We start from the raw sequence: 15,814 nt of genomic DNA, 5'->3' as shown, positions 1-15,814 counted from the left end.
CCACTGTGACGTCTCTCCTCACATCACACCTGGCAATTAATTCACTACAAATGTTGTCAGCAGTGATAGGACCGACATGGTGTGATATTACAGTACGTAGCCCTAACCCTAACACCAACTACTTAACTCTAACCGTAAAACTAACCCTAACCGATGTAGCAGCAGTGGGATACCAAATACCCCCAAAATGCTATGAGTTGAAGTAAAATATGACCTCCCCTAAACCTATTTATGAGTTAATCTTAACAAAGCACATATGTCCTAAAAAGCTAGTTGGCATAGTCTTTAGCTTTAACCAATAATTTGCATAATGATTTTCAATAAGGAATACACACTTCAAACTATGCAACATTGGTACATACATCAATCATAATACACACACATGTCCTATAAAGCCTATTTGCATAGTATTTAGTTTTAATGAGTAATTTGCATAATTAATGGGTTTTTTCCGGTAGTTATTGTATATCTTAAGAATCCAATATTCAAATAGCATATACTTTGCTACATATATCAACCATAATATTGTGCACATGTTGTACGAAGTTTGTCGAAATGGCTTTTGATTTTAATGTGTAATTAGCATAATTAATGATTTTCATTAATAAAGCTATATCTTAAGTATGCACACTACAAATTGAATCTAATTTGACACATACATTAGCCATAACAAAGCACACATATCCTGTAAAGCCTGCTGGCACAGTTTTTAGTGTTATTGAGTAATTTGCATAATTAATGATTTTCAGTAATTAAGCCCTATCTTAAGAATTCAAACTTCAAATTTCATATAATTTGGTACATACATCAACCGTACAAAGCACTCATATCCTATCAAGCCTATTGGTATGGCTTTTATTGTTAATGAGTTATTGGCATTTGCAATTTTATATTACTTGGTACAAACATCAAACATAACGAATCACGTGTGTTTGATGTAGCTTTTGATGTAGTTTTTAATTGTACTGTGTAATTTGCTCAAATAATAATTCTTGGTAATTAGGAAATATCTTTCGAATGCAAGCTAGATTTCAGATAAATTAGTACATGTAGTGATGGTAAAGAAGAACGAGTGTCCTTTAAATCTTGTTGATGTTGCTTATAATGATCTTAAATGGTTAATTTTCATTTATTAATGGTTTTTCAAAATTAGGCAATAGGCTAATTATGCTAGCTTCAAATTTCGTATAGTTTCATTTAATTAATTTTCCCTTATAAGGAGCACATCATGCATAATAGCTATAGTTCAGAATTTTGCATTCCAACAATCTGTGTAAGCCCAAAAAATCTATGGTTTTTGCCCATACGGGAGGCAGTTTGTATAAATCTGGTGTGCTATGAATGATATTCTTTCAGATGTACATAATGTACATAAGATGTAATTGTTTTCAGTTTTACTAGTAGCTCCAAAATAGATTTTTGCATGAATGTTTACTTGACCGGTGTCAAAGTAGAGCAAAAACTGGAAACATGACTAAATGAAATTGAAGTTCATCTGTGTTGGTAAACCATATTATTGAATTTAACCATTTTTTTTATTAGGCTCACGTGTCCACAGGGTCACTTGTACTGAATAATGGGTCAATCTGTTGACAAAGACTGAAGTGTGCAGTCGAATATTTCAGTTAAAATTTTGAAACTTGTGTTTGGAAGAAAAGTTAAATTCAACTATGACCAAATGAAGATATATTTTTAGAATCTAAAGGTGATACTTCTGATAAGCTTGATAACTTTCATTTGTGACATTGCAATATTAATGATTGGCGATTCTTGATTCATTTCAGACTGTCCCGGTTACTTTGGGCCAGCATTTACTGGCACTACATACCAGTACAATTACGTATTTGCCTACATACCGATTACACTACTTCTAGTCAAAGTCAAGGCTAGCAACGATGTCCACATTGCATTCTCTTCCACATCAGGATTTACGGCGCCTAACGTAAACGAGATTGTCATTGGCGGGTGGGATAATACCCAATCGGTCATACGAGGTAGTCCACAGGGTGCTAACAAAGTAGAAGTCAGTACACCTAACATCCTCTCGCCCACTGAATTCCGAGAATTTTGGATCAGCTACAACAATGGTGTTATCAAAGTTGGTAAACAAGCCCATGCAGCATTTATGGAATGGACTGATCCTAATCCATTTCCACTTCAACGCATTGGATACTCCACTGGCTGGGAAAGTGATGGAGAATTCTACTTTTGCTATTAGAGGAATAACGCACTTTACAACCATCAACTTCACATATATGATATGTAAAAAATGATACTACAGTAATTGTACTGATTAGAATATCCTACTAAAAAGTGATAATTAATGTATCCCAACTACAAATATCATGAAGACATCCTTGTTATTATATTGGTTACTGCAGTCACAAAACCTAGTTTCTGTGATCTCGTCGTGTCACCTTTACTAACTTCAAAGGTCACCGTTTCTACTTACTACAGATGAAAGTTGACAAATTATGGTCTGTCTGTCTGTCTGTCTGTCTGCCTGCCTGCCTGCCTGCCTGCCTGCCTGCCTGCCTGCCTGCCTGCCTGCCTGCCTGTCTGTCTGTCTGTCTGTCTGTCTGTCTGTCTGTCTGTCTGTCTGTCTGTCTGTCTGTCTGTCTGTCTGTCTGTCTGTCTGTCTGTCTGTCTGTCTGTCTGTCTGTCTGTCTGTCTGTCTGTCTGTCTGTCTGTCTCTCTCTCTCTCTCTCTCTCTCTCTCTCTCTCTCGTCCATATTTTAAGTGGTTATTGAGGGAGGGGGACACCTCCTCCCCAGTACCTCTCATGGGGTTACTGTTTCTGCCAAAAATCACGATTGAAAGATAAAACCCTGGTGGCTAAGTATCTGCAAGTACAATGTGAGACCTTTTTCGCAAAGCCCACATATATTTGTAAAGAAATCTCTCATTGTTATGCATGGACGCTTAAGTTGATTTTTATTTTAATGTTAATGTTTATTTTAATTTTAAAAACAGGATGACCCCTCTCCCAATCCACCGGAACACCCCCCTCCCCCGCCCCGGCCGAAGAAACTGACCGGTCCCTAAAAGGTGACGATGGGTCATAAATTGAATTGATCACGTTTGCAAATATAAAATTTGTGTGTGTAACTGAAAAGGTACCTTCATCTGACAAAATTCTTTCCTTGATCAGGTGACATATATACGATTATGCATGATATATTTTAGATACGACCATTGCATCGCCATATAGGGTGGCTAAGCGTAGTTCTATCAAGTTCTTGACCCCATAAAATACTACATACATTCTCTGCACGGCAGCAAATGTGTTATTATTTGAAGTTTAACATCATGAGATCGTATTGTAAGGAATCACAATATTAACAAATTCAACAAATATTCATATTCTGGGGCCGCTTTATACCAGTAATTTATTTCTACTCCAAATTAGTCTATTTCCTGTTTAAAAAATTTCGTTGCAAATTTCAATATATTAGTATAATATACTACAAATACCCCCCCCCCCCGGGGGGGTGATATACCCCTTTGATCTGACCAGTTGACTCACATACACAACAATCTCTGACTTCTGACGCCAGTAAGCGAATATGTCAATATTATTCGATTATCCATCATTGTATCAACATCTTTGTAAGTATGACCTCTTCATTATACATTGAAAACATAATTAAGCATACCACGTCATTGAACGTAGTTCACATACAATGACAAAAGTTTAAAGTTTTCAGTTTCCAAGACACGTTCTATGTTAATACAGAGCTGCTGTATCCGTAAGAGTTGCAGGTACATAACCAATATATCCGTAAATGTTAAAGAACAATCATCAAATATATGTTTACTTCACATCGGGAAACGAGATATATATATAATATTCGCCGAGCGTTGTAACAACACAGTCTTATTGACTTTGTGTATTCAATCATGCTAAATACACAGACTTATGATATTAAGTATTACGGGCCTCAAATTTAAAGCTATGACTAAGAGTTATACAAATAAAGGGAAACATATTGTTATTGTTTGAACATGTTATTTCAATTATTAATGTGCCAATACGGTTTGTACCTTTATCATTTACACAGGTAAAGTTTTGTGTTTATTATGTCAGAGCTTATTCTGAATGTGTCAAATATGTAGCAGTTGGGCATACACAATATAATAATCTACTACATTGGAACATCGTATCTATAGAACAGATGGGACTGAAATGAGTCGTTGTATGTAGGACAGTCTACTGGGTATTAAGTATCATTATTTCATATCGAGCCCCGCCACGTCATCATTTATAACCACATGAGACGGTCTGTAATAGTTCAGACAATTCGAGGCAGCAGTAAAAATGACCGTAGACTACTCAGTTATAATTGCAACGACTCACAGTGTATTTGACACGAGTGGAATTTCCATACGTATTCAACTGGTCGGCGATACGGTAGTGACTGAACCAATATTATTGCAGGTAAGTATTACAGGCTGGTTTATTTGATTTGGTTTCTCCTGGTACTCTGCGAAACATGACAAACCTCCAAATGAGATTAATTCAATGTAATTGTAGTCATACCGAAACATCTCTTACAACATGGCTTTACTCTTATATCTTGATATTATAGTGTTTCAGTAAAAATGAAGGCGCGTGTGATATTTACATACATACATGTATGTTTTCACGCAATCGCCCATTTTGCTTTGTAGTTCCCATAATTGACAAGTACTGACGTCACCGGGTTTCAAACATCAAAGTGGCTGGTTTAGTAATGAGTAATTTCTGCACTCATACATTGGGTATATGCCATTTATCGGCTGCAGTAGTAATGTTTGTTTTTACCACCATATCCCAATGGTAAATAACTGTCCTTGTTTGTCTATCTGGCGAATGTACACATATTTCTATGATACGTCAGGTGGCGCATTAATACGAGTTCACTGAACTATAGTTTCAAACACGGCCTTCAATTTCGTTTCTGTCAACAGACAACCACAGGTCACAGAGAGGCGAAGATCTTTGAATCTGGAAATACCGACACATTTAGGATAAGAGCACAGAATATTGATGCTATAAAACAAGTCAAAATAGGTTAGTTATTTTCCCGTCTATTACATTCTAAAAAAATTATGACTAATAGTATTTAATCATGTTTGTCTGTATTGTTGAATTGTTCATTGGTATTTGTACCAAATGCGAATTATGATCAGCTGTTGCCAAAGTAGGTTTTTACAGTTGTCATGTTGCATTGTACATTGCAGATTTATATGTTATTTTATTCAATACTGAAATATCATTAATATTCATGTTTTTCATAATATTGCTTTGACGTTTTTTTTATTGGGGGGATGCCTTAAAATGAGGTCACTTTTGGAGCTGTAAAAAAACCTTTAATTGTTGTATACGTAGTTGCCCTGAAATTATAAATCACACATCACAGATCTTTACAAATGACGTCATTATCAAATAGTATAGCTGTGCTCTACTTTCCTTCAACATTTTTGCATTTTCTCGAAATTTTATTTTAATATATGGTCACATTTATATAATTCAAAACTCAATAAGAATACAAGGAATGAATTCTAGAGCTTCAAATTATAGATGGCTGTTTCGGTTTTATACGATATGACATCTCTAATATAGGCAAATCGTTAAAGAATGCTCAATCTGTTTATGTTAATTAGGAGAGCTTTGCTTCTCCTGATAAGTCACCATAACAGTACAGGGAAACTTAACTTAGTAGAGTTAGTGATTAAGCTTGTGACTGGTAGCGAAACGATTTGCACATAGCATCAGAAAGAAAACAGTTAAGATATTTGATTGGATATATATGCCGTTTAAATGTAATTACTCGTCATTCAAAGTAAGGCCTATGTATGTGTTTTTGTCTTTTTCTGAACTACACTTTTAAATGTACACAATTACTTTCGGCAAACGCAGCCCACCATGTGGGATCATGGGGCATTGGGATACAACAGTGTACAATCATGATACTATTTTCTCAAACCCACAGGATTTGACGAGACTGGCTTTGTTGAAGGTTGGAAACTGAATCATGTTGCAATAGAAAATCTGTCAACGTTGAAGAAATATATATTTAAACTCGACGGTGATTTACAGAAGTGGCATGATGGTACGTTAACAGTGACTGCCTCCACCACAGCAAATAATTGCAATGATGACGAGGAGAACGAGAACAATGAGGTATGAATATTGTCACCCATAAGTGTTTTTAGCTTTCGGTTTCTCACCGTTTTGCGACATTTTAGCTTTCTTTTTGTCACTGTTTTGCGACATTATGTTGTATAAAGAGGTAGTAATATCATAATTATGGGATAAATTAAGCACTTGTAAATTGGCAAGTAATTATTTTAAACCCAGTGCTGATCAACCAATTTGGTTTACTGCTAGTTCGTTAAAATTATTAGGTCGCTCACACTATTTTGTGAAAGTTTGGTGTCAGTGCTGAGTGACTGCAGACGATTTACGCCAACAAAACTGCTGAGAAAACACAATGCTGAAGGATATATTGAATATTGAATCTACAATGGTAATCGTCGTAAAATCACAGAACTCTTTACGGCATGCTAATGATAATAGAGGTATTTTTGCTAGGTGGTGGACTTCCTAATGGGTCCAATATTAGGTATTCGATCGTTAGCCTTGGCAGATGAATACCACCTATGTTGTCTTGTGATGACAAAGTCTGATGTGCATCTATTACCACCCGTAACCTTTGAGTACACCACAGCAGATGGAACAGGTATTGACACAAACAATTGTCATTTATAGTATGATCACCGTCATGTGATAATAAATACCAAGAAATGATGTTGAATCTATGTTTATGCATTACCTTATTGCTTTGTTTCTGTGTATTTTATAATTGTTTTCCTGTACGAATCATTGTCAAGATTTCTGAAATTAAACATGATAGGGATGGAATACTGTATTTAATATGATATGATATGATATGATATGATATGGTATGGTATGGTATGGTATGGTATGGTATGGTATGGTTGGTATGGTATGGTATGGTATGTATGATATATGATGTGATGTGATGTGATGTGATATGATATGATATGATATGATATGATATGATATGATATGATATGATATGATATGATGGGCTAAGAACAAGACAGTTATACACAAAGTAAATTATGAATTGTTAAGTGAATATGAGTCACATATTGCAGTGTGAATAATGAAACCAAAGTAAACATACTATTGAATTATCATACACATGTTAAACGGATTAATTTTCATATCTACAGTTTCATCACATGGAAGCGGGGAAGAGATAGTACTGGAGACGTTAAACGATAAAAGGTTGTGGCGATATGATTGGAGTATTCCTAGACACGACACGAAGGTATCTCAAATCAATGTATACGGTGTGTAAGCAGTTGCCTTTGTGAATGAACCCTTGTTTATAGATAATGTCAAACTACTAGTAAAATGGAACGTATTTTGATATTTTCAAAGAAAGTCGACCCGCTTCATCTAATGATAATGTATAGAGTTAGTGCTGCACACTTGCAATGATACATTTGTAATAAACTGACGAAGGCAATTTTTACAAACGTCGGTTGTGCACAGCACCCCTCTACTGTCGAGCCCAGTAAAATACAACGCAGTCAATAAATACAAGAATCAATGTACTGCCATGCTTGCAGCAAACTCCTGATGAGACATAGAAGTAACAAAAGTCTCCATGTCATTCATTTCAGGAAATAACGTGTACTTATTATTTACCGGATGGTCGCTGTTACACATGCATCGTGCCAGCGAAAGTTACACCCATACGATTTGTGCTCGCCTCAAGTGCCGATGTGTCATCGTCATCGGATAAACGGATGAGGAACTCCTCTAGAAATTCAATGTGGAAGCAAATGCGTAGGGAACACATAAACAAGTCCTTTCATCTACTTATTTTGGCTGGGGACCAAGTAAATGCTGATGATTTATTGACGGAGGTAAGATAGCGTGAAGTCGGCACTCACTTGGAATATATCTGCCATGTCATATTATATTTTAGTGTCACCCACCCTGTCTAAAGAAAGAAAGAAACATTTATATTTGAAATTTTGTCTGGATCGCTCGCACACACACACACACACACACACACACACACACACACACACACACACACACACTAACACTAACACACAAACAAACAAACAAACAAACACACAGACAGACACACAGACAGACAGACAGACAGACAGACAGACAGACAGACAGACAGACAGACACCCATACCCCACACACACCCATACACACTTTAATTTTATACTCACATTAGGCCATCGCTAATCATTTTCAATACCTTGGTTACTGGCCTTACGTACTAAAAAATAAAATTACATGTACAGTAAAAGGAAAGTCAAGAGTTAACAGAAAAAAGAGACAAATAAAGAACATACCAAGACATAAACACAAGTAAATGTTGTAGTGTAAAGAAAATAGGTGTGTACCATAAAATGATTTTCATTATCTATATGTACCCGAATTTTGGTGATAATATTTGTATTTAAACCTAGTTCAAAATATCTTTATTACCAGCATTTTAATTCTTTTATTTGGATGACCTTTCTACTGCAATGATTGTCGGTAGTTTTTGGCTTCAAATACTACAATATACACGATTTGAGAGCCGTTTTAAGGGCTGTTCTTGGACTTTTAGCCACGTTGTCATTCATAGTTTTCATTCATAGTTTAGATTATTATCAATTATCAATTCATGAGTTACATGGAATAAGTCTTGTTCATAGAAACCTAGTTTGATCGCCTGGACACAGTTGACGAGAAAGGAGAGAATGAAAGAAGATTTCACAAATCAGATGAAGAGAGAGTCACATGATTTCTACTTCAACCTATATTACGAGAGATGGAGACAACCAGAACCTGCGTGGATATATGCACGAATTCCATCATTTATGATGTGTAAGTGGACACAATATGTATACATCATTTGAATATGCAATGTATTTGTATACTGTATATTATATGTCGTCTAGATAAACTTAGGAGAAAACCAACCCTTGTATTATGATGAAGACTGTACTACCTAGGAACTCTATGACTTAGAAATGAGATAGCATATCCGTGATCCTGCCCAGAAGACCTCGGTTATGATTTGAATACACAATTCAATTTTCCTATGTGTTACGAAAAAACAGTTGATTGACAGACAACAGTAACAACAGTACAGTCGCAAAAACATGTTTGAACTGAATGGGACTGTCACCCACTAGAAATATATATACATGTATTGCTCTCCAAGCTGATTGAGTAGTCTACTTGGCGACAGAAGGATGAGACTGTATGTATGTATGTATGTATGTATGTATGCATGTATGTATGTATGTATGTATGTAAGTATGTATGCATGTATGTATGCATGTATGTATGTATGTATGTATGTATGTATGTATGTATGTATCCACTATGCCAACGATTCTTACTTCGAAGATAACGTTGTTACTTGTTTGTTATTGCCACTTTAGCTAGTTTCACAGTATATGCTATGCGGTTATCATTCATACGAATAAAAATATTGAATATTCTTGGTTGAATAGCTAAGGAATTTGTAAAAAGCGGACAAACCTTTGGAGCAATGTTAAATATGGCTGTTGAATATACAATGTATTTGAATGTATACTCTCTATATAAATCCGTAGTGACCAGTTTGTGAATAATTATCTCTTTTTGCAACAACGAAAGTGAATTGCGATTTGTTCGTTTTTGGGCATTGTGTCTTAACATTCTGTACGTCGGTTGCCATGGTTATATTATAGGGAACAATTTTGATATACTGAATGGGTATGGATCTATGGTGTCGTATCCAGTTATCGATGGCATTTATGAAGTGGCGAGAAAGTATTTCAGTCTCTTTCAACTGAGAGGGCTCAGACAGGACAAAGATTGGAACAGGTAACTACTTTGAATGTAACATGATGTTCCAAGAAAGTTCACGTTTCCTAGTAGTACACCTTTGTTGATCAGCAGTACATTTAAACGTTCCGAATTATTTTGGAATGGCAACTGACAAGCCTTTCGAATCTTTGTGAGGAGAGAGGGTGGTAATGTAATTTATTCGGTTTCTGTTCTGTTACCATATAATCTAGTTTAGTACCATTTATAGGTAATGTTAGCATTTTAAGGTATTTATTCTATTTATTTAAAGAATTTACCATGACAAATCAGCCATAGGTACTGGCGAGTCACTGAAACCTCGTCAACAAGTCCTTTTAAAGCCGTTAGCCGTGCTGGTATAGCTGTATAAACCTAGCAGTTTATCTTATTTGATGAGACTGCTGCATTACTACCCTGTTGTATTACATTTAACCTTAGCACTCCCATATTCATGAGTAGATTGTACACTGTCAGCTGAGCGTTTAATGAATAGATTATTATAGAGTACTTACAAAGTCGTAAATTACAATAAAAAACCTGGTTATTGATACTGTGTCATAAATTATGTTGTTAGCTTGTATGTACATAGGTTTTTAATAAAATATTTCTGATAGTTGTGACAATTACAATAATTACTTTCTTTATATTTCAACCACAGTTCAATGGATAACATTTCATCGCCATATTTCACAATGTGGTTACATCCAGAATCTCGAAACGGTGACGACACGAAGTATACCACTCTTACATTCCTTATAAGGCTTGGTGAGGTTGCTTTCCTCGTGAGTATCAGGAAATTTACATATTGTGATGATTTTTTAAACTAACTTACGTATAATTAATGTGAAACTGATTCGTCGTAAAATTTGCAATTAATTAAGTGCACACAGACAACGTCATCAATCATTCTACATTTCTAGTAAGTGAGACTTACACACTAAACTATTTCCTGTTAGTTGATGCATTGCGTAAGGTTTGATTAGTGTTCGGGTAGACGTGTATGGTGAAGACGAGGCAGGAATATGCCTTTTTTCCTGGAGTGGCTCTCCTCTTTAAAGTGACCATATGGATGAGGATTGGGTATTTAGTTTTAATTTACAAAACAAGTTTATCATATCTTCCTATTGAAAAATCAACGTGACACAACATATGCCAAGTCCTTATTTGTATTTCAATGAATTGCAAAAGACTGATAAAACGTGTAAAAATGTTTGTTATTGTATGTACAATAACAAACATCTTTACACATTGTTTAGCATTTTTGCAATGTATTAAGTGACAAGCACAGACTCAGACAATGTTGTTTCACATTGATTTTTCAAGTAGGACTTCATGATAAAATTGTTTTATGAATTAAAAATCCAAAATAAATACCCAATCCTTATCCATATGGCCACTTTAAACTAACATTAAATACAGGCGAACATGTGAGTGTGAAATTGTGAAGAGTGTGAAATTCAAAGAGTAGCTTACTTACAATACCGTTACAGAAAGTTGATACTTATTGTCTGTCTGTCTGTCTGTCTGTCTGTCTGTCTGTCTGTCTGTCTGTCTGTCTGTCTGTCTGTCTGTCTGTCTGTCTGTCTGTGTCTGGCGTCTGTCTGTCTGTTTGCCTGATCCCCCCTCTCTCTCTCTCTCTCTCTCTCTCTCTCTCTCTCTCTCTCTCTCTCTCTCTCTCTCTCTCTCTCTCTCTCTCTCTCTCTCTCTCTCTCTCTCTCTCTCTCTTTCCCCCCAGATGTTAGACGGCCGATCGGAAAAGACTTCGAGTCATGTGATCAGCATCAAGACATTGCAGGAAATTTCAATTTTGTTGTCAAAGGTAGATAATCTGAAGCACTTGTTCGTCGTCAGCGGAGTTCCCTTTATATTTCCAGAAACTCACCTATTTCCAAATATGGATAGCTCCCTTCAAGTTCCCTGGAAAAAGGTGGGCAGTGGCTAATTATTTTCCAGCGTATAAGCATAATGTAACATTGTCTAATTGTATAGCTTCCTATTAAAATGTGATCAGGAACATGTTACCGTTTTGAATAATGTCAGTCCCAAAACTAATCGCGTCGGGATTTTGACTAAAGTACCTCTATCTTTTTGAGCGATTTGATGATAATATGGATATATATATATATATATATATATATATATATATATATATATTTTTTTTTTGATAGATGACTGATTTCTATTTCCTTCGTAATTAACACAAAAATCCAGTGACAATAACAAGCAAACAAAATGTATACTGTATCAGGACATGTTTTGGGATACAACGCTTGTTCCATCATGTGTTTGAGCATGTTGGGTTTATTTTACCACATAACTAATCACCTGTCGGTACTATATTTTGCACCAGTGACGGGAGAACAATTTTTGTAAGATCACGTGTATATATGTATTTTGCAGGAATGGGAATATGATTATGCTGACTCATGGGATGCAACCGTAAGTTATGACGTAGATCGTTTGAGACTATTTACACTGCTGTCCGATTTCTCATTTAATAAACGGTCAAGAGTGTCCGTTCTGTCTGGGGGTGTGTATGCTGCCTGCTGGGGCAGATTGTACACAGAAACTGGTGTGGTCATAGAGATGCCTACTTCGTCACCACTTGTTGATGAACCTCTTGCACTCGTGAGTAGATCATCTTTATACTAAATTATTGTATATGTTAAAATGCTTCAATGATTTTGAAGAATGTTCAAATGTTATAAGGAATTACAAAACATTGTATCATAAAAAATTTTTTTTTTTAAATTATTAAATTTTTTGTCCATTGTGGGGGTCTATGCTAAAACCATGGAAAGTACTTTGGGTGTCGCGACTCACATGGCTGGCAAAGACCAACGGGCCAAATTTAGTGGACAAATCACTGTCAAACTATTATGAGATAACAACTTTACCCATCACACACCATTCCTATGCATTTCGGGTTCTATGTTTTTGTTTTTTCGTAATACTGTAGTTTTGCATAATTTTGTATATTTTCCCGTTTAGCTCGATGGTGTCATCGCCAAATGCAATTCTTGTGATAGAGACATTGAAGTCCCTGGGCATGGCAGAGCTTGGTCAACCATGACACCAGTGGGTACAGAGAAAGACGCCCCCACTATTTTGCGAGCCCGTAATTTCTTCTCGTTCATACCTTTCCGTGACAAGGTAATGCCACTCGGTTAATGAAACAAAATAGATCCTCGCGGTCCTTTCACTATAATCGAGTGATGTTATTGTCATAGTACAGTTGTATCAACTTCAACAGTTATAGCTCAAACACTAAAACATGTGTCATCATTCCGTGACATGTATAAAGCAATTGTAATTTTTTTAACGAAACATTGTACCAATTTGCAAAGATTTAGAATTGTTATAACGAAATCATCACTGCTTACAGTGTATAGGCCTGAAATCAGTTCTGCCTGTTATGTTGCCCTTCTTTCCTTCATAATAATGCACCTGGTGTTTTTCTATCTTTTGAAAAACAAAATTGCGCTCATCAAGCCATGGAGAAAACGTTCATGTTCAATAAGAAAAGTCGCTGTCGACGTCGAGTGACAACTACGTTTTTTAATTACAATTGTACATGAAATATACATCAGACTGTAAAGTACAAACTTATAGGAGAAGACGACGTCCGAATCGTTACATCATTTTCGCGCATTACACATACCATTGCTATTAGTAATAAGAGATTAATTATATTGGGGAAGGGGATTGCGATATATTTTCACATTACACAGCCATGCAGACAGTGGGGGGGGGGGGGTCTGAGATATCGATGACGATACGTTGTAATCTGATTCTGATTTTTTTTTAGGGAGAATTGTTCTACAAATCACAGGTCATCAGTCAAGAAACTCAACTGTTTGGACGAAGTGATAAGCCACACATCTTCACAAATGTCATTAGACCATTCCATCTTGAAAAGAAATCACCCCCAGATGACTCAACATGTGTGATGATGTAGAAGGTATTGAGCTGTATACAGTTTCAAGGCCTCATTGCTCCCTTATAGTACAAAGTACGGTTGTACCTGCTAATGAGAATATGCAATAATGAATGTTCATAACTCATTATTCATATTAGGGATACACATATTCATATTAGCATATATACTACTCACAGGGTAAAAAACCTCTCGAGTAATGGAATTATCAAATTGAATTTAGTGCTATTTCTTGTACGTGTCTCGAATGACACACATGACGCCATCCCGTTGTTGTGAGTACACCATTGGCAATGCCGACATATCAGTAGATGCTTGGAGATTCATTACACTGCTAGATCTCTGCATGACTTGGTACATAACTCATATGCTATTAAGCGGAATGATAAAAGCAGTTTTTTTGGCAATGTCATGTATGAAGATTTCACTGAGAACGTAATTTTCGTTTTGTTATGTTCATCTAAAATTTGCACTAAAGATTTCAGCTAGAGATATTTGAAATATTGCATTAAGCTATTGTTTGTTCAGCGTGAATGTTCGCCCCTTCAAAATATGCTATTCTGAATTTTGCTTTATGCTAAAGAATATTTGTACAAATTTCTTGTAAGCCTACAAGTCGCCTCCCAAGTATATAAATTATGATATTGAAGTCGTGCAATAGTTCTTAAGTAAAATAATTGACGTGTTAATATTATTTATGGTTTTTCATGATCAAGCGGACACATTTACAAAGTTGGTAATAGAATATTGTATAAATTTATAAGACGTTTTACTGGCTCCTGATTGGCTGATGAGTCCGATTTGTACCTGTCAATTACACTGGCTACGCCTACATCTTTGATACAAAATTTATCAGCTCTGAATACAGTGCAGTGGTAGTTTGTTATGTTATGGTTGTCATACCATCTGTAAATAAATAAATAAATAAATAAATAAATAAATAAATAAATAAATAAATAAATAAGTCATTTCGAAGACAAAGTCAATATTTTAAATCCAATATAAGCTCCCTCGCTATCTCATCATGGTTGTTTCAGCAATTTGACTTCAGAATTCTATATAATATCATGCTATCAGATTTTTGTACGGGTTTGCATGATGGAGAATGTATATGCCGTCTTGGAAATAAATATGTCAATAAATTATGAAGTTGTTCAAAGATTGACGAAATCATTAGCATGGTTGTATTTTTATTTTTCAGACAGGAAAAGGGTCAGCTCTGTATTTTGATAAAATCGATCTGTAATTAACAATTAACAAAGTCTAATTATAGTTAATTTAATAATTTCCAATTAAATATATTGTTGGTTGTTTGACTGAAAATATTGTGCTCTAGTTGCAGTTAGTGCAGCATTTAAATAAAGAATTGACTATCTTTCTTAAATGCCAATTTTCCAAACTGTCTGCTAAACATGATCATATTTATCACCCAACCAGAATGATTGCCAGCAATTACAACACCTCTGCAACCAATATTGTGAATTCATTTCTTCATTCAAACAGCATATATAGACTGTAACTTGGGTTACTGAGAATTATTTTCAAAGGATAAAATACACGTTCTTACGTTCATTCTGGGGGAATGGGGGGGGGGGGGGTTAATCTATCAATACACTTTCAGGCATCGTATAAACTGTAATCTATACGATGGGAACGTTATTAGGGCATTTTTGTCTGGTTATACAGGTTGAGCAAATTATATGATGTAAAACCGCTTTCTTGGTTCATTGTCGCATGACTAAACACAGGGCTAAATGTTGTGTCATACGATACATATGGCAAATTCTACGAGTTTTCGACAGACATTTAACTTGATTTGTGCATATGACCGACTGGTATTATTTATTACATCTCAAATGATTTTGATGTTAAAATATTCAGTTCCTGGGCTGTATTCACACAACACAACACAACACAACACAACACAACACAACACAACACATAAACAAATAAACTTGAGTCAAGAAGTCACCAATAATCATTCTAAG

At 35.5% G+C, this 15,814-nt stretch overlaps 1 protein-coding gene across 2 annotated transcripts; it reads left to right on the top strand.

Moving 5' to 3' along the window:
- The first annotated feature begins 4,050 nt into the window (after positions 1–4,050).
- Positions 4,051–15,061, top strand: LOC144434071 (uncharacterized). Of its 2 annotated transcripts, none has more exons than XM_078122526.1 (13): positions 4,051–4,438; positions 4,951–5,053; positions 5,976–6,166; positions 6,578–6,725; positions 7,246–7,343; positions 7,702–7,947; positions 8,746–8,917; positions 9,772–9,907; positions 10,548–10,671; positions 11,709–11,816; positions 12,290–12,517; positions 12,881–13,042; positions 13,698–15,061. In XM_078122526.1, exons 1-13 carry the CDS (start codon positions 4,319–4,321, stop codon positions 13,845–13,847), a joined length of 1,986 nt encoding a protein of 661 aa, XP_077978652.1. In that variant the 5' UTR covers positions 4,051–4,318; the 3' UTR covers positions 13,848–15,061. The 2 variants fall into 2 exon arrangements, with proteins under 2 accessions (XP_077978652.1, XP_077978651.1); XM_078122525.1 differs by having other exon boundaries at positions 11,625–11,816.
- The last annotated feature ends 753 nt before the right edge of the window (positions 15,062–15,814 follow it).

The sequence above is a fragment of the Glandiceps talaboti genome, chromosome 4, assembly GCF_964340395.1.
Source record: "Glandiceps talaboti chromosome 4, keGlaTala1.1, whole genome shotgun sequence".
Lineage (NCBI taxonomy): Eukaryota > Metazoa > Hemichordata > Enteropneusta > Spengelidae > Glandiceps > Glandiceps talaboti.
The sequence above is the reverse complement of the archived record's forward strand: the minus strand, read 5'-3'. Positions and strand labels throughout refer to the sequence as shown.

Bases quoted from the DNA above. Each gene is read 5' to 3' on its own strand.
- LOC144434071 (XM_078122525.1), top strand. From the start codon at position 4,319: ATGACCGTAGACTACTCAGTTATAATTGCAACGACTCACAGTGTATTT. The intron at 7,948-8,745 runs GTAAGATAGCGT...TCTTGTTCATAG, and splicing joins CTGATGATTTATTGACGGAG to AAACCTAGTTTGATCGCCTG. The intron at 13,043-13,697 runs GTAATGCCACTC...ATTTTTTTTTAG, and splicing joins TCATACCTTTCCGTGACAAG to GGAGAATTGTTCTACAAATC.